The sequence below is a fragment of the Salmo salar genome, chromosome ssa14 (assembly GCF_905237065.1).
Source record: "Salmo salar chromosome ssa14, Ssal_v3.1, whole genome shotgun sequence".
Classification (NCBI taxonomy): domain Eukaryota; kingdom Metazoa; phylum Chordata; class Actinopteri; order Salmoniformes; family Salmonidae; genus Salmo; species Salmo salar.
The window spans coordinates 60714873-60739641 of NC_059455.1; the positions used below are offsets into that span (position 1 = coordinate 60714873).

The following is a 24769-nucleotide window of genomic DNA, read 5'->3' on the forward strand; positions in this document are numbered from 1 at the left end:
GGTGAAGAACCGCTATCCGCTACCACTCATCTCCTTGGCCTTTGATAAGCTCCAGGGGGCCACTGTGTTCTCCAAGCTGGACCTATGGAACGTCTACCACCTGGTGCGGATACTGGAAGGGGACAAGTGGAAGACTGGGTTCAACACGGCCAGCGGTCACTACGAGTATCTGGTCATGCTATTTGGCCTTACCAACGCCCCAGTTGTGTTCCAGGCTCTGGTTAATGATGTTCTCTGCGACATGTTCAACCGGTTCGTCTTCGTCTACCTCGACAACATCCTCGTCTTTCCCACTCCGCCCAAGAACACGCGCCCAACGTTCGACAGGTTCTCCAACACCTCCTGGAGAACCAGCTTTTTGTGAAAGCAGAGAAGTGTGAATTCCATCGCTTCACCTGCCGTTCTGTACCTGTCTTTCACTGCCCTGGATTACTGACCTCTGACTGCCCTGACACCGATCCTGCCTGCCATTCTGTACCTTACTGACTCTGCCCTGGATTACTGACCTCTGACTGCCCTGACCCCGAGCCTGCCTGCCATTCTGTACCTTACTCACTCTGCCCTGGATTACTGACCTCTGACTGCCCTGACCCCGAGCCTGCCTGCCATTCTGTACCTTACTGACTCTGCCCTGGATTACTGACCTCTGACTGCCCTGACCCCGAGCCTGCCTGCCATTCTGTACCTTACTGACTCTGCCCTGGATTACTGACCTCTGACTGCCCTGACCCCGAGCCTGCCTGCCATTCTGTACCTTACTGACTCTGCCCTGGATTACAGACCTCTGCCTGCCCTTGACCTGTCTTTTGCCTGCCCCCTGTTTGGTCAATAAACATCTGTGATTCGAACTGACTGTATCTGGGTCTTATCCTGAGTCGTGATACGTATACATAGTTCTTATGATTATGTTGAAATTAGATTGATGTAACAACCTGTTAGTCAGGTTAAGTCAATGTATTTAAATTGACGTTTTACCCTAATCTCAATTTTTACAATGCTGGTTGAAAATAGATGAAAACAGTGCTGGTTGATAACTTTTTTCAAATCCAATGTATTTTCCACGTTGATTCCATGTCACAATGCTTTGAAAAATTTCTTTGAAACAACAGTGATTCAACCAGTGTGTGCCCAGTGGGAACTGAGAGTGTATGTGTCAAAGGAACTTGCGGTGAAAGAGACTTGTGAATGAATACGTTGTAATGTGACTCCAAAAGTGGTCAGTTTCAAAATCAACACATTGTACATAAAAAAACACCCAATGCATAACCAGATTGAAAACATTAGTGCATCACATGCTTTTTTTATTTTGTCCACTTGTTACAAAAAAATGTAGTTTAAATAAAATAGCAAATCTACAGTTTAATGAGGTAAAAGCAGAGTCATTTAAGGCACGTTTCTCAACTGTTATTATTATTAATTCTATATTTTATGCTCAACTTCAAACACCACAGTGATTCTGGAGGAACAAAAAACGAAAAGGAGTAGCTTTCCTCAGGAAAGTAATTTTACATATGCACTCATTAAATTATACAATTTGAGTATGTTAAAAAACATGTAATTTCATAGTAATGAGTTCCAGATACTATGTGTCTTTCTTCAACATGTATATGTAGCCTACCCTTAGTAATACTGTATATTAAACCATACATTCTTTCTTGTTTCATGCTGGTAGTAATGCAATACAAGTACACACACTACACTTAAACGAGTCATCCATTTTACGCCTCAGCTAAGCGTTATTAAAACAACCGTTTCTAAGCTGCATTGATGAAAGAGAAAGACCTGTCTGGATCTAGGGTTCAGTGCGGTTGTCTGTCTAAGCAAATAAACATTTGAGGGACATTGTGGGGTGTTTCCAATAAAACGGGACTTGTCTTTTGGTCAGTGGTTAGAGCTCAAAATATGGACAGACCACATTTCTGTCAAGGCCCTATAGCACCTCCAAAGTCATAAAAAGGTGATTACTCATAACATAACCTCTTCCCCTTTTTAAAACCATAGGATTGCAAAAGCAAAGCAAACTCAGGAGTACCATTTGAAGGGAACATTTATGAAATTGTGGATTGAGTCATTGTAGACAGCATAACATTTAAACCGATAACACATTTGTTGAGTAGATGATTATATTTTACTCTAAAGGCGCCGATCCAAGCACACACAATTTCTAGGTAGGGTTTTATGTGTGGTCGGAATGGTCCAAATCATCTACACTTTGTTATTGCCCAATACTATAGTGTTTTCAAATGTAAAATCCAAATCTGATGACCAAAGGATTCCAAATCTTTCAGGAAAGTAAGAATTACACCATCCATGTCTATATGTTTTAGGGGGCTAGATGTATAATAATACTAGAGATGGCAAACTGAACATTATCATACAAATATACATAAGATAAAGATAAGTATGAGATAATATACACTACCTTCAATTGGTTTGGTATAACAAATAATGTTGTCCTTCTCATACACAGTTCTACCAGTTGCTGTATGGCAATGCCTTATTATTACATGCAACCTGCATTCATTACAGTATGTTCTTTTTCGTACTTAAGTGAGGAATGACGATCAACAAATATTGAGCCTTGGCAACCATTGGTTGTTTGTCAGCCAATAGCAAATGCAGATAAATCCCCATCCGTGGCCAAATCCAATAATAACATGGCAACCTGAACTTTGAGGATAATCATTGCACTCTGTCAGGACAACAACTATATAAGTGGCAGCAAAACCGTATACTGAGCCATACTTTTTCTCAGAACTGCCTTTGGCGACCGCAATACATATAAGATCAACATTTTATATGGAAAGTGACCTTGTAAGCTGTAAGCTTGTGGTTTTTCCTCTCCAGAAATGATCCAGAGAGACTTATGTAAAAAAAACATCATGTCATTCCAAATGTATTAGGCTATATAGGAATAAAAAGCATGAAATACAAAATTGTTCATTGTTCCAATGTCTTTGTGCAACACCTCTATAAAAATGTGTATATCTCCCGTATGTTTGTGAGGACATTCCAGATGCACAGAGTTCATAGGGAGTCATGTAGTGTGAAAGAGTCTATGCAGTCTCTCATGTAGTCTATGGGTAGTCTACCTATACAGACAGAGCTGCGATGTTGCAGTTAGTTCCCAAAAAGGAGAGAAGTCCAGTAGTCCACAGGCCTGGGGTGAGAGCAGAGAGGTGAACTCTACTTGAGTTTATGCCTCAAATATAAAAAAGAGCAAAGCAGTATGTCCTCCAACTGCAGCAAGTTCACCACTCACAGTTCAGCTATGTGATAAGACGGGACCCCTCTCGTTCCACAAGCCCTCTTCTCTCCAACCACACTTCCAGGCTGACTCCTGGAGTATAGTTACCAAGCAACAGCCAGGTGGTGTAGAGTTCACCTCCGCACAAACTCCAAAATCGTTACGGTGAGACGATAGTAACAGGGTAAAGCAGGAAGCATTCCTCCCAATATAGTTGTCCCATTGGTCTAGCAGAGAGCGTGGGCAGAAGGTCTAACACTACATCTGAAATGGCACCCTATTCCCTATATAGTGCACTAATTTGAACCAAGTATTGCACTATATAGGGAATAGGGTGCCATTTCAGATGTACTTGATGTCTATGAGAAGTCCAGTGGTCGAATCATCATGGTTGTTGCTCGTAGCGAGTAGCTGGGACCCTTAAAGTAGTGCCACTTGATGCCATTTAGCTTCCCGACGTGTTGCCCTTTGGTGAAGTACATTCCGTTGAGGTTGGACGGGCCACAGGCGTCGAACCACCAACCTGGGCAGAGCAAGAACGGGGCGGGCGGGGGGGGGGATGCAGAGGGAGAGAATGAGATTTTTTTAAACCCCTATGACAAAAACAGACAGTGTGTATGAAACGCTAAAAGAAGGACCGTAAACTTCACATTGAATTTCTCTGTTCTGGTTCTGTAATGTTGAACCTTGACAGTGTGCCAATGTGAACTCCAACACTAGCTATAGCAGTGGTTCAGACATAATCACAAAGGTATCTGGTCACTGTGGTGTAGGTACACAGGGGATGCCGATACCGGTTGTTAACCACTTTTGGGATCTGTTTACACCCAATGGTATTTAGAGAAAGTGTAAAGGTGCATGGGCTCAAATAGGCTCTGTTGTGAATGGCATTTGTAAGAATTGCATTTCCTACATATGATGCTGTTGCACCCCTTTCTTCTTCTCGCTTAACCTTTGCATGTACTTTTTATCCTCTTACTAATTTCAGCAAAATATATTGCTAGCACCAAATAGCACATGAAAATGAGCAACACAAATCTTTCCATTTCAGGGAGGCATAGTGTGGCTGGTGTGACGTGTCAATCGGAGGTTGGGGCATAGCCTTCCCTCAGGCCTAAATGTCAGTGCCAGTTTGGGCTGTGACATTTCACAGAAGACCTACCAGTGAGTCCCACAGTTAGTACCGCTGTCCTTGTCTTTAGCATGGGTGTCACGTTGATAAAGGTTTCCCATTGGTTCCCTGTGACTTGTGTTTCCAGGGCCAAGCTTTAACTATCTTGTAAAAACAGCTGCCCCTGCTAGAAACAGTTGGTGGTCTGTTTCCAGAACCGGATAGTCTTTTGTCATTGTCACCCCAGTACACTAGTGAACATTCAGTAGGTCTGGGTTAGGTCTGTTCAGTATGACTGTACTGTATGCATGTACAGTGCATTCGGCAAGTATTCAGACCCCTTGACTCTTTCCACATTTTGTTACATTACAGCCTTATTCTAAAATTGATTAAACACAAAAAAATCCTCATCAATCTACACACAATACCCCATAACGACAAATGGAAAACAGGTTTTTCTAAATCTTTGCAAATATATTTCAAATTAAAAACTGAAATATCTTATTTACATAAGTATTCAGACCCTTTGCTATGAGACTCATAATTGAGCTCAGGTGCATCCTGTTTCTATTGATCATCCTTGAGATGTTTCTAAAACTTGATTGGAGTTCATCTGTGGTAAATTCAATTGATTGGACATGATTTGGAAAGGCTCAAACCTGTCTATATAAGATCACATAGTTGACAGTGCATGTCAGAGCAAAACCCAAGCCATGAGGTCGAAGGAATTGTCCTTAGAGCTCCGAGACAGGATTTTGGAACCACCAAGACTCTTTGCTAGAGCTGGCCGCCTGGCCAAATTGAGCAATCGGGGGACAAGGGCCTTGGTCAGGGAGGTGAATACTTATGTAAATGTGATATTTACGTTTTTTTTATACATTTGCAAAAATGTATAAAAGCCTTTTTTTGCTTTGTCATTATGGGGTATTGTGTATAGATTGATGAGTAAATCAATTTTAGAATAAGGCTGTATCAAGGGGTCTGAATACTTTCCGAATACACTGTATGTAGGTCAGTGGAGGCTGGTGGGAGGAGTTATAGTAGGACGGGCTAATTTTAGTGGCTGAAATGGAGTACATGGAACGGAGTCAAACATGTGGTTTCCATTTGGTGTATGCGTTTGATACTATTTGATTTATTCCATTCCAGCCATTACAATGAGCCCGTCTTCCTATAGCTCCTCCCACCAACCTCCTCTGATGTAAGTAATTACCATACTTCAACAGACCCTGTTAAGTCTGACCTTACTTTCTTAATCTTTTCCTCCTCTTTGGTTACTAATGTTTTTCTCAATGTGTCTATTTCCCCCACCACTTACTACTGCACTGATACTATGTCAATATTATTAGAGTGAATATGGTTAAAAAGTCATTTCTCTGCTAAGCACACTGCTGGATTGTGAGACTGGCTGGTTGAATGAGGAAAATATGCGGTCCTTAGATCGGGGTGGATAGAATTGCCCGATCACCAATGTTGTCTTGCTTCTCCTGCCATCGACCATAAGCGGTCTACAAACCCAGTCCTCCACTGGGGAACTGTCATACAATGAGTAGGGTCCCCACTCTCCACTGAAATTTTGAAATCTCCCTGACACTTGGTGCCCGGCTCATGGACATTTGTGGTGCTCATTTGAAACCCCTGATGTGCTGTTGTGTGGAGTGGTGGCTGCAGAAGTTAGAGGATGCAGTAAGCTCCACACACACGCCTCATTACTCTGTACTGTGGTACAATGCCACATGCACAGGTCTGTGCCAAAATAACCCAACCAAGTGTCAGGGTTTGAGCTAGGCGGAGTCATGCTGGTCTTGTAGTAGAACCAAGTTCTCTAGACAGTTGACCAGGATGCATTACTATACGAACAAAAATATAAACTCAACATGTAAAGTGTTGGTCCCATGTTTCATGAGCTGAAATAGAAGATTCAGAAAATGTGTTTACATCCCTGTTAGTGAGTATGTCTCCTTTTCCAAGATAATCCATCCACCGGACAGGTGTGGCATATCAAGAAGCTGATTAAACAGCATGATCTTTACACAGGTGCACCCTGTGCTGGGGACAATAAAAGGCCACTCTAAAATGCGCAGTTTTGTCACACAACACAATGCCACAGATGTCTCAAGTTTTGAGGGAGCATGCAATTGGCATGCTGATTGCAGGAATGTCCACCAGAGCTGTTGCCAGAGAATTTAATGTTAATTTCTCTACTATAAGCCGCTTCCAACGTCATATTAGAGAATTTGGCAGTACGCCCAACCGGCCTCACAACCGCAGATCACGGGTAACCACCCAAGGCCAGGACCTCTACATCTGGCTTCTTCACATGCGGGATCGTCAAAGACCAGCCACCTGGACAGCTGATGAAACTGAGTCTTTCTGTCTGCAATAAAGCCCTTTTGTGGGGAAAAACTCACCCACTCACTCACTGCCCAGTCATGTGAAATCCATAGATTAGGGCCTAATGAATTCATTTCAATTGACTGATCTCCATATATGATCTGTAACTCAGTAGAATCGTTGAAATTGTTGCATGTTGCATTTATGTTATTGTTCAGTGTAAGATGAATCTTCCTTTCTGCCATGACGTGGTGGTTTGTGGGGACTCTTCTTGTGCCATCTCTCATTGTGGTGCATTATGGGGTCTCCCCTGCCAGATCACTAAATAGCACAGGAGGTTGGTGGCACCTTAATCGGGGAGAACGGGCTCCTGGTAATGGCTGGAGCGGAATCGGTGGAATGGTGTTTGATGCCACATGGTGTTTGATGCCATTCCATTCGCACCATTCCAGCCATTATAATGAACCGTCCTCCTCTCAGCAGCCTCTACTGCTAAATAGTGCATTATGGGTGAAGTAGGCAAGAATTGTCTTTCTTTTTCGGCATCAGACCTGCCTAATTCTTATTTGAAACATCGTTTTTTGTGTTTAATAGGCTAAATTACACATTATTTTAACATATGACCCCAGAGTGACCTGTTCTTTCAATTTGTATCTATGACATTTCAGATTTACATATGATTATTTATCCATAGGTAGTTTGGATGTAGTAAACTACTTTTTCAAAGTAACTTTAAGGGTAGCTTTAGTGTAGCTTATCTTCTTCCATTGTGACGTAACTGGTAGCTTGGTAAACTATATTTTCAACACTGCAGTGTGGTGCATTATGGGGACACTGGTACTTACCCCCTGTGAGCATGAGGGCACACTTGCACATGCAGTTGTCATTGTCCATGTCCTTGGTGCTGAAGTCTGCCCCGTGGATCACCATACTGCTCTGCCTGCCCGCTGTCCCACTGTGACTCTTCAGGAAAAGTCTGAGAGGAGGAGGAGGACAGAATACGGGGATTGGAGGGAGAGTGGGAAAGAATACAGGAAGAGGCGGACGGAATAGAAGAGGGGGTTTAGAGGGAGAGAAGACATAACACACTGTAAGAGACCTCCTGAGAGAGTTATATTTTCAGCAGTGATTTACTGTGTGCATGTGCTCTGCAAACAGTCTCTTCACCTGAGTCAACAAACGCATTAGAGAGAGAGAGAAAATAGGGAGAAGGGTCGACAGAGTTGTCTGGAACGTACGTTTTTCACCTGCAGGGCTCAGAGCAGCCATTTATAGTATAACAGGAGCAGAGAGACCAAAGACCAAGTCATTAAGAGCTGACCCAGGTACAGCCCACTGAGGTACCATCAAGTAGGCTACATACTGTTACTCTCCTCCTACTGGTCCTAGTCCTGTATGTCTCAGATGCATAATGTCCCTCCTTGTGTGTATGCACTATGCCCACTCCCTTCCCTCCTGTGTTCATACAGTACAGTATGATACAGTATTCTCTGTCAGAATGATCACAGAGGCCTCCTGCGCTTACTATGACAGGCCGATTACTATTACCGTATAGCAGGTTATTTTTGTGGAGAGAAAGCATATTAACCCTAAGAGACTGCATGTTACAGTATGGCAGGCCTGCTGTCTGCAGGGCGGCTCAGTCTAACCTGCACATGTGGAACCTGTAAATCAACCAGGGCTCCAGCTGTACTGGTGAGAGACGCAGTGAACCAGTGGGCAACATACAGGATGGGGAGGGGGGACCAGCATGAGGGAGCCGCAGTATGGGGGCACCGTGGCTGGGGTTGGGCTGCTGTCTCATGCTGATCCACGGACATCTGCCATGTCCCCAGAACAATGCATTTTGTGGTGTTCTATTTTTAGGTTGAGTGACTGGCATTGCAAGGCCACAAGGCAGTGTCGATTGAGGAGGTGATTAACAAGCGTACTCTTGCATCTCAAATTGAGATTTGTGGTACGATGTCATTAGGATACTTGACATCGACTAACGTTGGAAGCTTGCTGACTATTGATTCAATTATCCAATAGAGTCAATGACTCCAATCCATACACCTCAGAGTTTTCCTCATCGATCCACCCACTCCGTGACTACCTTTCTCAGATCCGACTCGATCTTTCTCGCCACTCAGCCCCTAACAATTCTCCTCAACTGGAAACGAATAGGGACTATATGTGTCTAAACACACTTGAGGGTTTGTCGTTGCGAATTGTAAAATCACTCTTGGTATGAGAGCAGAAATGCTGTATTGTGGGTCTTTTCTATCCTGCTGTGACCTGCATCATTAGGAGCTCATTCTTTGGCCTGCCCTTCTCTAACCCACGTTATCACATGCCTAAGAGCTTTCTCTCCCCAAAGATGGACTCTCAGAGCCAAGAAACACTGTTAGAGGACCTTGCCAATGCGTCTGCTCTGCACTCTGAAACATGTTCTGTTGAACAAAATAATTTCCTGAGATCCATTGCCGTCAATCGGAATGGACAAGGGAGTAGGAGGGTAACAAGTCTTAGTCAAGTTGTGTTTTTTCCTATAAGAAAGGTTGGATAGGCTGTTTTTCTTTACCTGCAATATGCACCTCGAACTGGTGGCAATGTTGTGGATAAGAAAAGTGTGTAGCCAGAGACATCATGCCCAATGAAACCGAAGGGCGGTAAAATATATCTTACAAAATCTATGTGCAACGAATTAATGCAAAGATCAATTCCGTTGCCCCTCAAAATGTGGTTGACTGACACTTCTGCTTGTAGCTATGTGGTTTCAGGTTACATGAAGTGGAGACAACGGTCAGTGGTGTGTATTCTTGGAGCCAGTCTTTAGACAGCTGTGTAGATGGATGATTTGTACAGAGAGAGGTGAAAGAAGTGACTATGTCATTGTTGGGAATTCAACTAAGCCACCAAACCAACACTGTACTATGTAGTGGAGAGTCATGGCTCTAATTAGTGGTTATATCTGAATCAAAGGAAGGTTGGATGAATTAGACATGGTAGTGAGGTGATGAAATAGTGTGCATTTATGGGGGGTCGGAGTTGAGTGTGTGTGTGTGTGTTTGTGTGTGTGTGTGTGTGTGGTGGGAGTAGTGAGTCTTCATCTGTGACACGTGCTGAAGCACGACTCTAACCCTTCAAGACTACAGAAGTCCTCGCAGATACTCTACCGTAGGGCCTATTCTACTCATATCACAAAACACCGCTCGATTTCCTGGCAGTGTAACTTCTGCTAATTCCTGACCCACACAATCCAGGATGTAGCCTGCTACTGCTCTGATAAAGAACAGACACAGTTGTGTATTTAGAAGACATTTGCACAGCCTTATGACCGCACACAGAAACATCGCCAAGACACGCCATGAAGAGGGATTCTCCGCATGACACTCGTCTGACCTTTGAATCGTTTTGATCTGTATTGATTGGGTGTGTTGTGTATTTACCAGACAGTTTACCAGCGAATCCAACTCAATTGACATCTGCGTCCTGTCATGTTGTGTCTATTATGTGCTCAACTGATAAGTAGGGCGATCCGAGGCAGCAGTAACAGAGTCGCTCAAGAGGAAGAGACGGTTTTCCTGTGTGAGTACAGTTGTTCTGCCGTCTCTGTTTCTCGGCAGAAACGTTTAGCGTGTCATGTCACAGGCTGTATTTCATCTCTAGTGTCAAACATCTGCGCAACCGATGCGGGACCTTAAAGCCTCTGAGGGCCAACCGAGCCGATCTGATTGGCTCTTGAGCAAATTCGATTGGCCAAGGCTCATTAATAAACACAATGTTGGATTGTGGGAGATTGATTTGGGATTTCTCAATGACACCCCGAGGGAGGAAGTGTTGGTGTCCTGCCATCTCATTCTGCTAATGTCTAAAGGGGATGCTGGTTTGTTAGTGCTCTTTCATCGCCGGATGTTGGGTATTAGGATATATTCAAAATGAATACAAATGGTAATAGTATTAATACTACACATCATTATTACCTCTGCAGATTTGATTTCAATCGCAATAAGGAAAGGACTCTGGAGTATTGCAAAGGGGAAAGGGGGATACCTAGTTAGTTGTCCAACTGAATGTATTCAACTGAAATGTGTCCCGCATTTAACCCAACCCCTCTGAATCAGAGAGGCGTGGGGGGCTGTCTTAATCAACATCCACGTCTTCGGCGCCCGGTGAACAGTGGGTTAACTGCCGTGCTCAGGGGCAGAATGACAGATTTTTACCTTGTGACCAGAATTGGGGTCAGTTGAGGATTGTTGTTTTATGAAACTAAGTGATCATTTGAAACTTGAAGGGACAACAATAACCAAGCTTTCCCAAAATATAGTCAACACATCCTTGCTGAACCATATAGAGTATTCTACTGCGCCAAATGACACGGTATGCATCGACTAGTCCACTGAACCAACCTGCCTGCAGTCTTTAACAATGCTTTTAAAGCCCACTCCAAGATGCATGATGAAATGCATTAGGGCAACACTCTATCATTAGTGTAAAGTCAAAACTACAACACCATGTTTAGAAGCACAGAACAACACTTTACAGCTAGGCCATATTGGTCCTACAAAGTATGTAGAGTTTTCTCATTCTAGGCTGAATTGCATCAAGATAGAATTGCTGCAATCTATCTCACTTCTCTTCTGTTTCAACCACTTGCATTAGGCTTACCTAAAACCTGCATTTATGCAGCATATTTCACAGAGCAGTTTGGATTGAATTCACCCTTCTGCCTGCAATGAAGCTAGCAGTAATTGAGTTCCTGTATCTGTAAGGCTCTATCAAACCACCAATGCTCAGCTACAGTTACATTTAACAGAGACTTCCACTCTAGCTGGGGGAAAAAACACAGCCCCAAAGTGCTATAAATCACGCGTGTCATAGAGGTCCATACATCAGGGGTGCTCAGTGGAGGCGGCATTCCTCCCCAAACACTGCAAAATAAAAAACATAAATATGTCTTTCCCCTCCACACGGGCGAGACATGTCAGACTGCGGATAAACAACCTGTGGATAGGCAAGGGCCACAGCCCATTTCCAAGACTTCACAGATTTGTTCCAAGATGGCGTAGCAGTCGGATGTGTGTTTTGTCTTGTCCTGTGTAAATATCGTTTTCCTCGTTTTCTTTCCTGATATATTTAGTATATATTTTAATTCTCACTTTGCATCTACGGACTGAATATACTTTCCTGCAACCCGCCTCACCCAATGTCGTAAGGATCTGCTATTTTTATACTTTTGAACCGGAACCCCCATCAGAAGCTAGCCAGCTAACTAGCTAGTAGTCAGTTAGCCACTGCTAGCGGTCTTCACTGTTAACGCGGACACCAGCCAGCCTCAGCTCAGTCAATACCTGCCAGTCTGCATAGCGCAATATCAACCCAGAGCATATCGGACTTCATTTTCTCTACCACATATCCGGATTCCTACCGCAAGCTCTGAATCTTTACACCGGATCATCGCAGCTAGCTAGCTGCAATCCGAGTGCCTTCTCCTGGCTAACGTCTCTGTCCCAAAACAAGCACCAGTTATCCTTGAGCTAGCCTCGAGCTAGGCCCATCTCCCGGCTAGCCAAAGAGGTCCACCAGCTAATTCTTGGGCTAGAATACCTCTTTCGCCAATTGGCCTGGGCCCTTTACTGCCGACACGGAGCCCCGCTGATCCATCACGACTGGTCTGCCGACGTAATCGTCCGAGGGGGTTTCAACAGGCTCTTCCGTTACGATGTCGCCGAAGGCCCATCTGCCATCCCCGGCCCGCTAGCTGTCTGAATCGCCGTGTCTCCAGCTCGCCTAACGTAGTAGAGACTACTGAATCGGCTCCCTGACTCACCTTTTGCAACTCATTGGACCCTATGATCACTCGGTGATCACTTTTACTCTCTGTTCCGAACGCAGTAGACGACCAGTTCTTATAGCCTTTAGCCGTACCCTTATCCTACTCCTCCTCTGTTCCTCTGGTGATGTAGAGGTTAACCCAGGCCCTGCAGCCCTCAGCACCACTCTCATTCCCCAGGCGCTCTCATTTGTTGACTTCTGTAACCGTAAAAGCCTTAGTTTCATGCATGTTAACATCAGAAGCCTTGTCCCTAAGTTTGTTTTATTCACTACTTTAGCACACTCAGCAAACCCTGATGTCCTAGCCATGTCTGAATCCTGGCTTAGGAAGGACACCAAAAATCCTGAAATGTCCATCCCCAACTACAACATTTTCTGACAAGATAGAACTGCCAAAGGGGGCGGAGTTGCAATCTACTGCATAGATAGCCTGCAGAGTTCTGTCATACTATCCAGGTCTGTGCCCAAACAATTCAAGCTTCCACTTTTAAAAATCCACCTTTCCAGAAACAAGTCTCTCACCGTTGCCGCTTGTTATAGACCCACCTCAGCCCCCAGCTGTGCCCTGGACACCATATGTGAATTGATTGCCACCCATCTATCTTCAGAGTTCGTACTGTCAGGTGACCTAAACTGGGATATGCTTAACACCCCGGCCGTCCTACAATCTAAGCGAGAAGCCCTCAATCTCACACAAATTGTAACGGTTGTCGTATGAAAGAGACCAAGGCGCAGCGTGCATATCATTCCACATCTTCATTTCTATTTGAAACTATGCAAGACAGACAATAAACTATAAACAAAAACAACAAACCGTGACGAAGAGGTGCTACATGCATAAACTCAAAATAATACTAGTGGGAAAAACAACAACTGAAATATTATCCCCAATTAGAGACCACGATGACCAACTGCCTCTAATTGGGAATCATACAAAAACCCCAACCCAGAAAAAATAATCTAGAACACAACATAGAAAATGTGAACTAGACAAAAACCCCAACATAGCAAAAAGAAACTAGAACCAAACATAGAAATAAATAAACTAGACAAAACCCCACAGTCACGGCCTGACCTACTCTACCATAGAAAAATACGAGCTCTCTATGGTCAGGACGTGACAGTACCCCCCCCAAAGGTGCGGACTCTGGCCGCAAAACATGAAATCAAAAGGGAGGGTTGGGGGGGTGTCTAGTGTTGGTGGCGGCTTTGGTGCAGGACGAAGAACCTTCTCATCCTGCGGATCCTCCCGCATTGGAGGCGGTTCTGGTGCGGGACAAAGAACCCCCTCATCCTGCGAACACACCAGCATCGGTGGAGGCTCCGGACTGCGGACCGTCGCTGGAGGCTCCGGACTGCGGACCGTCGCTGGAGGCTCCGGACTGCGGACCGTCGCTGGAGGCTCCGGACTGCGGACCGTCGCTGGAGGCTCCGGACTGCGGACCGTCGCTGGAGGCTCCGGACTGCGGACCGTCGCTGGAGGCTCCGGACTGCGGACCCTCGCTGGAGGCTCCGGACTGCGGACCCTCGCTGGATGCTCCGGACTGCGGACCCTCGCTGGATGCTCCGGACTGCGGACCCTCGCTGGAGGCTCCGGACTGCGGACCGTCGCTGGAGGCTCTGGACTGGGAACCGTCGCTGGAGGTTCCGGGCTGTGGGCCTTCTCAGGAGGTTCCGGGCTGTGGGCCTTCTCAGGAGGTTCCGGGCTGTGGGCCTTCTCAGGAGGTTCCGGGCCGTCTCAGGATGCTCCGGGCTGTGGGCCGTCTCAGGAGGCTCTGGGCCGTCTCAGGATGCTCCGGGCTGTGGGCCGTCTCAGGAGGCTCCGGGCTGTGGGCCGTCTCAGGAGGCTCCGGGCTGTGGGCCGTCTCAGGAGGCTCCGGGCTGTGGGCCGTCTCAGGAGGCTCCGGGCTGTGGGCCGTCTCAGGAGGCTCCGGGCTGTGGGCCGTCTCAGGAGGCTCCGGGCTGTGGGCCGTCTCAGGAGGCTCCGGGCTGTGGGCCGTCTCAGGAGGCTCCGGGCTGTGGGCCGTCTCAGGAGGCTCCGGGCTGTGGGCCGTCTCAGGAGACTCCGGGCTGTGGGCCGTCTCAGGAGGTTCCGGGCTGTGAAACGTCGCCGGAAGCTCCGGACTGTGAACTGTCGCCGGAAGCTCAGGACTGGGGACTGTCGCCGGAAGCTCTGGACTGGGGACTGTCGCCGAAAGCTCTGGACTGGGGACTGTCGCCGGACTGGGCAGGCGCACTGGAAGCCTAGTGCGTGGAGCCGGGACAGGTGGCACCAGACTGGTGACATGCACTTCAGGGCGAGTGCGAGAAGCAGGCACAGAACATACTAGACTGGGGAGGCGCACTGGAGGCCTGATGCGTGGGACCGGTACAGGTGGCACCGGACTAGTGACACGCACCTCAGGGCGAGTGCGAGGAGTAGGCACAGGACGTACTAGACTGGGGAGGAGCACTGGAGGCCTGATGCGTGGGACCGGTACAGGTAGCACCGGACTAGTGACATGCACCTCAGGGAGAGTGCGTGGAGGAGGCACAGGACATACCTGACTGGGAATACGCACTTCAGGGAGAGTGCGGGGAGCAGGCACAGGACGTATCTGACTGAGGACACGCACTTCAGAGAGAGTGCGGGAGCAGGCACAGGACGTACTGGGCTGTGGAGGTGCACTGGAGACCTGGTGCAGGATATCCTGGACTGAGGAGACGCACCGGAGACCAGGAGCGCTGAGCCGGCACAACCCGTCCTGGCTGAATGCTCACTTTAGCCCGGCAAATGCGGGGCGCAGGCACAGTGCGCACCGGGCTATGAATGCGCACTGGAGATACAGTGCGCATCACCGCATAACACGGTGCCTGACTGGTCACATGCTCCCCACGGTAAGCACGGGGAGTTGGCTCAGGTCTCAACCCTGACTCCGCCAATCTCCCCGTGTGCCCCCCCCCCCCCCATTTTATTTTTTTTGAGCTGCCTCTCGGGCTTCAGTCGTTGCCGTGCTAGTTCCTCGTATCGTCTCCGTTCCTCTCTCGCTGTCTCCGCCTGCTTCCATGGCAGGGTCTTGTCCCCTGCCATTACCTCCTCCCAGGTCCAGGATGTCCTCCACTCTCTTCTCTCCCGGGCCCAGGATCCCTGCTCCTCCTGGGCACGCTGCTTGGTCCTTTGGTGGTGGGAGATTCTGTCACGGTTGCATATGAAAGAGACCAAGGTGCAGCGTGCGCATCGTTCCACATCTTCATTTCTATGTGAAACTATGCAAGACAGACAATAAACTATAAACAAAAACAACAAACCGTGACGAAGAGGTGCTACATGCATAAACTCAAAATATCTCCCACAAACACTAGTGGAAAAAACAATAACTTAAATATGATCCCCAATTAGAGACAACGATGACCAGCTGCCTCTAATTGGGAATCATAGGAATCAAAAAGAACCTAGAACACAACATAGAAAATGTAAACTAGACAAAAACCCCAACATAGAAAAACGAACCTAGAACACAACATAGAAAATGTGAACTAGACAAAAAACCCAACATAGAAAAAAGAAACTAGAACCAAACATAGAAATAAATAAACTAGACAAAACACCCCAGTCACGCCCTGACCTACTTTTCTACCATAGGAAAATATGAGCTCTCTATGGTCAGGACGTGACACAAATTATCAAGGAACCTACCAGGTACAACCCTAAATCCGTAACCATGGGCACCCTCTTAGATATCATCCTGACAAACTTGCCCTCTAAATACACCTCTGCTGTCTTCAACCAGGATCTCAGCGATCACTGCCTCATTGCCTGCATCCGTAATGGGTGCAGGCAATGCCACCCCTCATCACTATCAAACGCTCCCTAAAACACTTCAGCGAGCAGGCCTTTCAATTCGACCTGGCCCGGGTATCCTGGAAGGATATTGACCTCATCCTGTCAGTAGAGGATGCCTGGCTGCTCTTTAAAGGTGCTTTCCTTAACATCTTAAATAAGCATGCTCCATTAAAAAAATGTAGAACTAAGAACTGATTTAGCCCTTTGTTCACCCCAGACTTGGTTTCACCTTTTTTTTTTTTTACACCTTTTTTTCATCGGTTTTAGTACAGGGACACAGTCTTGGAAATTTGCCATGAACACAAGACGCACCTGCTAAAATCGGTTTCCTATTGAACATTCTTCTTTCCGTAGGAATTATCATAGTTTGATTACGGCCAAACGAAGTGTTGCCTTTGGGGATGACCAGTACAATATACCTGCTGGAGCGCGTGCTACGGGTGGGTGTTGCTATGGTGACCAGTGAGCTGAGATAAGGCAGGGCTTTACCTAGGAAAGACTTATAAATGACCTGGAACCAGTGGGTTTGGCGATGGATATGTAGTGAAGGCCAGCCAATGAGAGCATACAGTATCAGTGTCATATTTTATTATACAGTATGTACTGACATTCTGAAGGGATTCTTCCAGAGATGTTTGAAGCACATCATAACATGTAGCATACACATGTACTTTTTAATATATTTTTTGTACTTTTTACCCCAATTAGTACTTACCATCTTGCTGCAACTCCCTCTCGGGAGATGCATCCGTCCACCGAAACACGACCCTGCCAAACCGCACTGCTCCTTGACACACTGCTAGCTTAACCCAGAAGCCAGCTGCACCAATGTGTCAGAGGAAACACTGTACAACTGGCGACCGAAGTCAGCGTGCATGCGCCCGGCCTGCCACAAGGAGTCGCTAGAACGCGATGGGACAAGGACATTCTGGCAGGCCAAACCCTCCCCTAACCTGACATCATTGAGTCAATTGTGCACCACCTCATGGGTCTTCCGGTCGCGCCCGGCTGCAACACAGCCTGGGATCGAACCCGGGTCTGTAGTGATGCCTCTAGCACTGCAATGCAGTGCATTAGACAGCTGCACCACTCGGGAGACCACGTGTACTTTTGTTATATAGACTATGTATGCCTGTACAAAAGATGGTGTCAACTTGGGAAAATATCTTAAATATTTGGAGGGAAAAAAGAACATGTTCTGGCTGACTACAACTGATACATTTTGATGACTCTAAAGCCCGTTATCCTACACTACATACTGGTTTAAGTGTATTTTTCTCTCTCCTTTTATGTGTGTAACATAACACTAATTGTGGCAGTCTTTCAAATTTACGTCTTTCATCTCTTGACTGACACAGTTCAACCTAGCCTGCTGGCTTCCTTCCTTTTATCTGTCTGAGAAGGAGGTTGGAGACGACCAAACCTGCTGAGTTCCAGGCAGTGCGGGTTGTTGCACACCTGGCAGTCATTAGCCTGCTAAACCGCAGCCTGATTGGCTCATAGCAGAGGTTAATCACCATGCTCAATGGATCACTTTCTACCCAGAGGTGTCTGGCTGTAGCCCATTCGCTCGCTTGCCGCTAGGTGTCAAATAACACCATGGAGACAGACAGACATACGGACACACACGTATGTGCACACACACTCACCATTTTTTACTTGCCAAGTTGACACCGACTGTAATCACTGAGGTAGATAATATTGTATGCATGCCCTGTTAATGCCGTTCAAGTAGAACCTTAAACCGCAACCCAACGGAAGGGGAATAAAATATCAGAATAGTACTACAGCTTCTCACCTAAATCATCTTTGAGTTGTATATTTACAACATAATGTTGAACACAGCTACCTTAGCATTTGATTTACAGACAGACAGTATTCAGTGTTACTGCCTCCCCACTGTACTCTGGATGTCAGGCAGACTGCAGTGCGGATGAGTGTTGGATGAGTAAACTGAGCTCTAGGAGTTAAGGGTATCAGGGATCCCATCTCAGTGCGAGGCTAGGACAGAGGGGTCACAGCCGAGCTAGAGAATCCCCCCTTTGCCAAGTCCTCCTCCAAATCCCTACATCAAATACATCTGAGGGGATTGTCTGATTCCACCCGGGATCTTACCATTATCATATGGAGAAATCCCGGGATTTAGGGAACTTGGCTGGTTGGAGAGGAAGGATATTGAATAAAGATGTAACAGTCAGTTGAAGAGTAAACATATAGTGCTTTTCTCCAATGGAGAGGATTTTGGCGTACATGCGAAGAAGAAGAGTGTTTAGCTGTAAACCTCACTTGTGCATACGTTTAGCAACTCCCATACAGCTTTTTAACATAGTTTTATTTTAAAATGTTCCAGAGTTGATGGTTTTATTCAATGCCTAGGGTGCTGCATTAAATCCTCACATGCAACATTAAAGCATAAATGCAGTAAAATATACTCAGACACACATTCCCTGACCCAAATACTGTATGGGACATGCATACAAGCACAAAATAACATGTGAATCCTTGCAAAGATTCTGTTTATAGGCCTCCCGAGTGGCGCAGCTGTCTAAGGCATTGCATCGCAGTGTTGCGGCATCACTACAGCCTGGGGTTCGATCCCAGTCAATTGGCCCAGCATCGTCCAGGTTCGGGAAGGGTTTGGCCGGGGAGGGCTTTACTTGGATCATCGCACTCTAGCGACTCCTTGTGGCTGGCCAGGCGCCTGCAAGCTGACTTCGGTCGTCAGCTGAACAGTGTTTCCTCTGACACATTGGTGAAGCTGGCTTCCTGGTTAAGCAAGTGGGTGTTAAGATCATGTTTTGGAGGAGACATGACTCGACCTTCACCTCTCCCGAGCCCGTTGGGGAGTTGCAGTGATGAGACAAGATCGCAATTGGATATCATGAAAAGGGGGAAAAAATATTTTAAAAAGCAATAAATATTCTGTTTATAATGTAGAAAAATGTATCATCCTAAATAACTCCTATTGTAGTTAGTATTTTATATTTATTGAAACTCCAAATAGCTTATAAAGGATTAACGAGTAGCCTAAACAGTTCCATAATTCAGTACTTCAATATGCATTGTTAATATGTCAAAAGTCTCCCTTGGGCAACTGTGGTACAGGGCCACTACTCAGACTTATGTTGAAAAGGATGTTAGACATGGGTCAGAGCCCTTCTGTAGCGTGTGTCATGTTATCAACTCTGACCCCTGACTGATGGCTGTCTACTTGACCCCGTCCCATGAGGAATAACATGTATGTGGAGCTATCTCATGCCCGGCCGACCCCCGGAAACACTCTCCCTGACCTCCCAGTCCACACACACACACACACACACACACACACACACACACACACACACACACACAAAACATATCCTGGAAACGAAAAACTTTCATGTGAGGCCCCATCCATTTGTTAGTCACTTTGCAACAACATTGATGTTTTGGTTCACAGCACACCTTCTAAACAATTTACAACCATCATTTTCTTAGAATATGATTATACAAAACTTAGTAAAACAAGATTAGACACAAATGATTAGAAATAAGATCTGTCCACAGATTGGCAGTGTGAATGGTTGATGAGTCCAACAACAGTAAGTAATGCTGTTGTTGGACAGTATTGATCCTCTTAGGTAAATTACAATTTGAACCCAAATCCATTGAGCTGATTGTTACATTCTTAGGAATTATAGACATCAACATCGATAACGTGTAAACAGATGAGTAACTAAATTCATGTATTCTGTCATTTGAATGATGGTCCCATAAATTTTGGCTGTTTTATGGACATCTAACATCTATTTCCCCTCCCTGCCCCTCTACAGTAAGAATTTCTTTCTTCCCATCTTTCTGTTTTCCCATAGCCCCTTTATCTCTCTCTCTCTCTCTCTCTATCAGTCTTTATTTCCTTTCCTGCTCTTTCCTCCCTCCATCTTTCTCTAATAAGACACCTCACAGGGTCTAAGACCTAATTTTGAGGCCCATTCTGTAAATGTTGATACATGAGTGTTATCAAACTAATGTGTTGATACAATGGAGTTAATTACAATGCTATTTGCGGGTCATGACTAAATTACTGTACAACACACTATTTCAATTGCAACCCGCTATTTCACCAAGCTAACAATTTCAGTCCATTATATAGATTGCTCCTTTGTATGGTTTACGGAGAGACATAACATTCAGCAATTATGGTAACCTGATTCACAATAGAGCGAAAACCAAAAAGCAAATTTCTCAAGCCTGTGTGGTCATGGTTCAGTGGGAGCTGTGTAGTTCTGAGCTACAAGGTCAGCCCGTAAATACTCTTTCAACAATGTCAACAGTATTTGTACAGTGACGTTAAGCAGTATTGTTGACGCCAGTTTACAGTATATTGTAATATGGGCATGGTAGGCATTGTCCTTTTGGGGTGAAATAAGACATTACATAATGGGAAAATATGAGGGAGGAAAGCAATAGCGAAGATGAAAAGTAGCTGCACACACTGCTTCATATTTAAAAGACAGAACAAATTATAATATTTTCACAAACACCGTATTCCCTTGCTGTAATATGGATGAGATACTGATACTGTTTCCTCAGATGATTTCATGTTTATATGGATGCAAGCTATTGCCAGCACAAACATCATTATTAAGCAAAGCTTCAACACAATGTAAAGGGAAGAGTTGCATAGACTCTCCAAGACGTCTGCATCAATCCCATAATGCACTGCTACTGTGTCATCTGGAAATGACTATGTCACACCCTGAGAAGAGAACCAGGCTAAATGACTTACTTCTCCAATTACCTACTCACAAATATGCTTTGAATAACCAAGATCTACATTACGATATATTGATTTAATATCTTTATTATATTCTATTTATTATGCTGGCTGGACACTGAATAAAACAGTTTTGCAGAGTCTTACTCAGCCTCTGTGCTTTGGAAATCATTAAAATAGGGAGAACAGTAAGACATGTGACAGTTATCCCTTGCTGTATATGATTTAGATTAAGGATTAGAATCTTATATTTCTCTGGGCAATAATTTCACTTCTTTCTAACCAAGACCAATTTGTCTGCCTTGACATTTAGACACAACGAAGGAGCTGGCAGTAAAGCAAACATTTCCTGGCAAAGCTTCACATTGTTTATGATAAATGGGCAACACTCGTGCATCGGTGGATTACATATTTAAATTACCATCTACGGATTCCAACGGCTGCGTGTGGGTTTGTGGGCCGGTATGTGTTTGTATGTGTGTGTGAGTGTGCATGACCGTACTATTTTTGTTTATGTGTCTTAACAAATGTGTCTGTCTGCTTCGGTGTAGATTGTGCTATTCCAGTAAAGCCCCACCACTGGTGCCCAAAAGAATCCAAAAACAAAACAAAATGTCATGGTATCTCTCGCTACAATCTCGTACAACAAATGCTAATTGAAGAACTTGTTGCAGATTGTTTGGGATTCCGAAGGGGAGGTGCCAGAGCCGAGGAGAACCGAACATAGATGGCAGCTCTCTCCAACCAGTTTGTTTGAGGCCTGGACCTCTGGTTTGTTTTGGCCAATGTTCCTGAGAAGCAATGAGTGATTATCATACCACAACTAGTTGCGAGAACAAATCTATTTATAGTGATCAGCAGGCCGATTAGATTGCTCCACTCAGTCTTGAACAGTCCGAGCTCAGACGAGCCTTCCTTCCCTAAAACCAAAATTTTGTCCCAAAGACGCCTCTTGCTGCCCTGAAGACACAAACAACCACAGTTTCCCCCATCAAAATAGAAAGAGGTTACAGTATGTGTACGGCTCTTTGCTTATTTTTTGTGTGTGAGGGAGAGAGAGAGAGAGAGAGAGAGAGGGAGGGAGGGAGGGAGAAACAGAGAGAGAGAGAGGGAGAGAGAGAGAAACAGAGAGAGAGAGAGAGCGGGAGGAAGGGAGACCACATCGTCCAAAATAATCTACTTTGAGTGCAAATAAATCACTATCCCTGTTCAAGTGTCCTTTTACGTAGATAAACATACCTGAATTATCCCCCCTTGAACCGTATCCTACATTGTCCTCCTCTGCACTTAACAAATCTCCCTTTGCCAAACACCATGCCATAGGGAGAAGGAAGTCAGTGCCTGTGCGGTCAGTATCAAATGCTGAGAGGTAAAAAGGGAGTTATCCAATCCTCACAATGGGACAAATAAACCCGAATTTAGTCTCAGAGCAAATCAAAACAAATTGGTTGACCTTTCCCAATTCGTAAAAAACATTTCTGTAGCCCACAGAGAAAACCTAGAGAGTGTGCGCACCAGGTCCTAACTCTTTAAGAGGCAGACTTCTTAAAGTAAATCCTGTCGTCATACAATCCAAGACATTTCCACAAATTACATATGACAATCGCCTCACTCTCTACTCGACGTTGCAAAACACCATTGAAGTATAGGCTTTTCAGCCAAGCTGTAAGTGTCTCCCTTCCCGGCAACATAAATGGCTATAATATCTTTGGAAAACAAACAGAAGTCCATCTAAAGTTGAAAAGAGGACATTTAGAAACTGAAGTAGCTTCTTATCAGAAGGGACTACAAATCCGGTGAATCACCTCAATTGGAATTGTCAGACCATCTCCTCTCAGAGACATTTGATTGCTCGGAACTTTCTGTAATATTCTAGTAGTTTTCCACATCTAACGAATCCAAGCATCTGCCACAGTTTGAAGCATATTTAACCCTCTAAAGAAGCAAAAAGTTGCACCCCTTATTCAAGAACCAAGTATCAAGTATAAATAATGCAAAGCTGAAATGTCTTGAGTCAATAGGTATTCAATCATTTTCTTATGGCATGCCTAAATAAGTTCAGGGGTAAATATTTAGATAACAAGTCGCATAATAAGTTGTATGGATTCACTCTGTGTGCAATATTAGTGTTTTACATGATTTTTGAATGACTACCTCAACTCTGTACATGCAAATATCTGTATGGTCCCTCACTCGAGCAGTGAATTTCAAACACAGATTCAACCACAAAGACCAGGGAGGTTTTCCAATGCCTCTCAAATAAGGGCACCTATTGGTAGATGGGTAAAAAAAAGCAGACACAGAATATACCTTTGAGCATGGTGAAGTTATTAATTACACTTTGGAGGGTGTATCAATACACCAAGTCACTACAAAGATACAGGCGTCCTTCCTAACTCAGTTGCCGGAGAGGAATGGTGACTTTAAAACAGTTACAGAGTTTGATAGGCTGTGATAGGAGAAAACTGAGGATGGATCAACAACATTGTAGTTACTCCACAATACTAACCTAATTGACAGAGTGAAAAGAAGGAAGCCTGTATAGAATCAAAATATTTCAAAACATGCATCCTGTTTGCAACAAGGCACTAAAGTAATATTACAAAAAATGTGGCAAAGCAATTCACTTTTTGTCCTGAATACAAAGTGTTATGTTTGGGGCAAATCCAATACAACACTTTACTGACTACCACTCTCCATATTTTCAAGCATAGTGGTGGCTGCATCATGTTATGGGTATTCTTGTAATCGCTAAGGACTGGGGAGTTTTTCAGGATAAAAAATAAATGGAATTGGAGCTAAGCACAGGCAAAATCCAAGAGGAAAACCTGGTTCAGAATAATAGGCAAATGTTGCACAATCCAGGTGTGGAAAGCTCTTAGACTTACCGATAAAGACTCACAGCTGTAATCGCTGCCAAATGTGCTTCTTCAAGGTTTTTACTCATGGGTGTAAATGAGATATTTCTGTATTTCATGTTCATATATTTGCATAAATTACTAAAAACATGTTTTCACGTTGTCATTATGTATCGATGGGCGAGAGAAAAAATCTATTTAATCCGTTATGAATTCAGGCTGTAACACAACAAAATGTGGAATAAGTCAAGGGGTATGAATACTTTCTGAAGGCACTGTAGATACAGCTCGTTAATAGTACCTGTAGTTGCGTTTCTCACTGTCGATGTGAAATCGGTCGTATAGGGAGAAGGCCTGGTGTCCGTCCCAGTCGGTCAGCTCCACACGGAGGGCATACTGCCTCTGGCTGGTCAGCAGGTATACAAACTCATTCCCCAGCCAGTGCTCTGCAGAAACCGTCCCGAAGCCCTGCAACAGAGGAAGAAGAGGAAGAGGAGGCCAGAGTCATCACTCAGGCCCATAAGGAATCTTACTGTCAAATCCGGGATACAGGATATAAGTAATTCCAGATCCCTTCCAAGGTCTTCCTGGAAAAGATGCAATCTCTCCACCATTTTCTATTAACATTTTTGTCAGTTATTATTTCAGACCTTTTTTTGATGTCATCATCAATGACAGCTTCAGGGTTGACGCCAAAGCGAACAAAAATGTTGACTTCAGACTGGGCTATCGTGTCTACCATTAAAAATGTCCCTTTAGACCATATAAATGCTTATACACACTTTTCTGTTCATGCACATTGGCTTGGTCTCACTAATAGTGA

General features: G+C 44.9%; 1 protein-coding gene across 2 annotated transcripts in view; it reads right to left on the bottom strand.

The window, feature by feature from the left end:
* Positions 1–1271: 1271 nt before the first annotated feature.
* The window catches only part of LOC106570047 (angiopoietin-1), a 73185-nt gene continuing 49687 nt past the window's right edge, over positions 1272–24769 (bottom strand). For both annotated transcript variants that reach the window (XM_014141976.2, XM_014141975.2), the window contains exons 7-9: positions 24248–24414; positions 7538–7668; positions 1272–3770 (exon numbers count right to left, since the gene is read on the bottom strand). In XM_014141976.2, the coding sequence (XP_013997451.1) occupies positions 3607–3770; positions 7538–7668; positions 24248–24414 (462 nt within the window). In that variant the 3' untranslated portion in view covers positions 1272–3606. The remainder of the gene's footprint in view (positions 3771–7537; positions 7669–24247; positions 24415–24769) is intronic.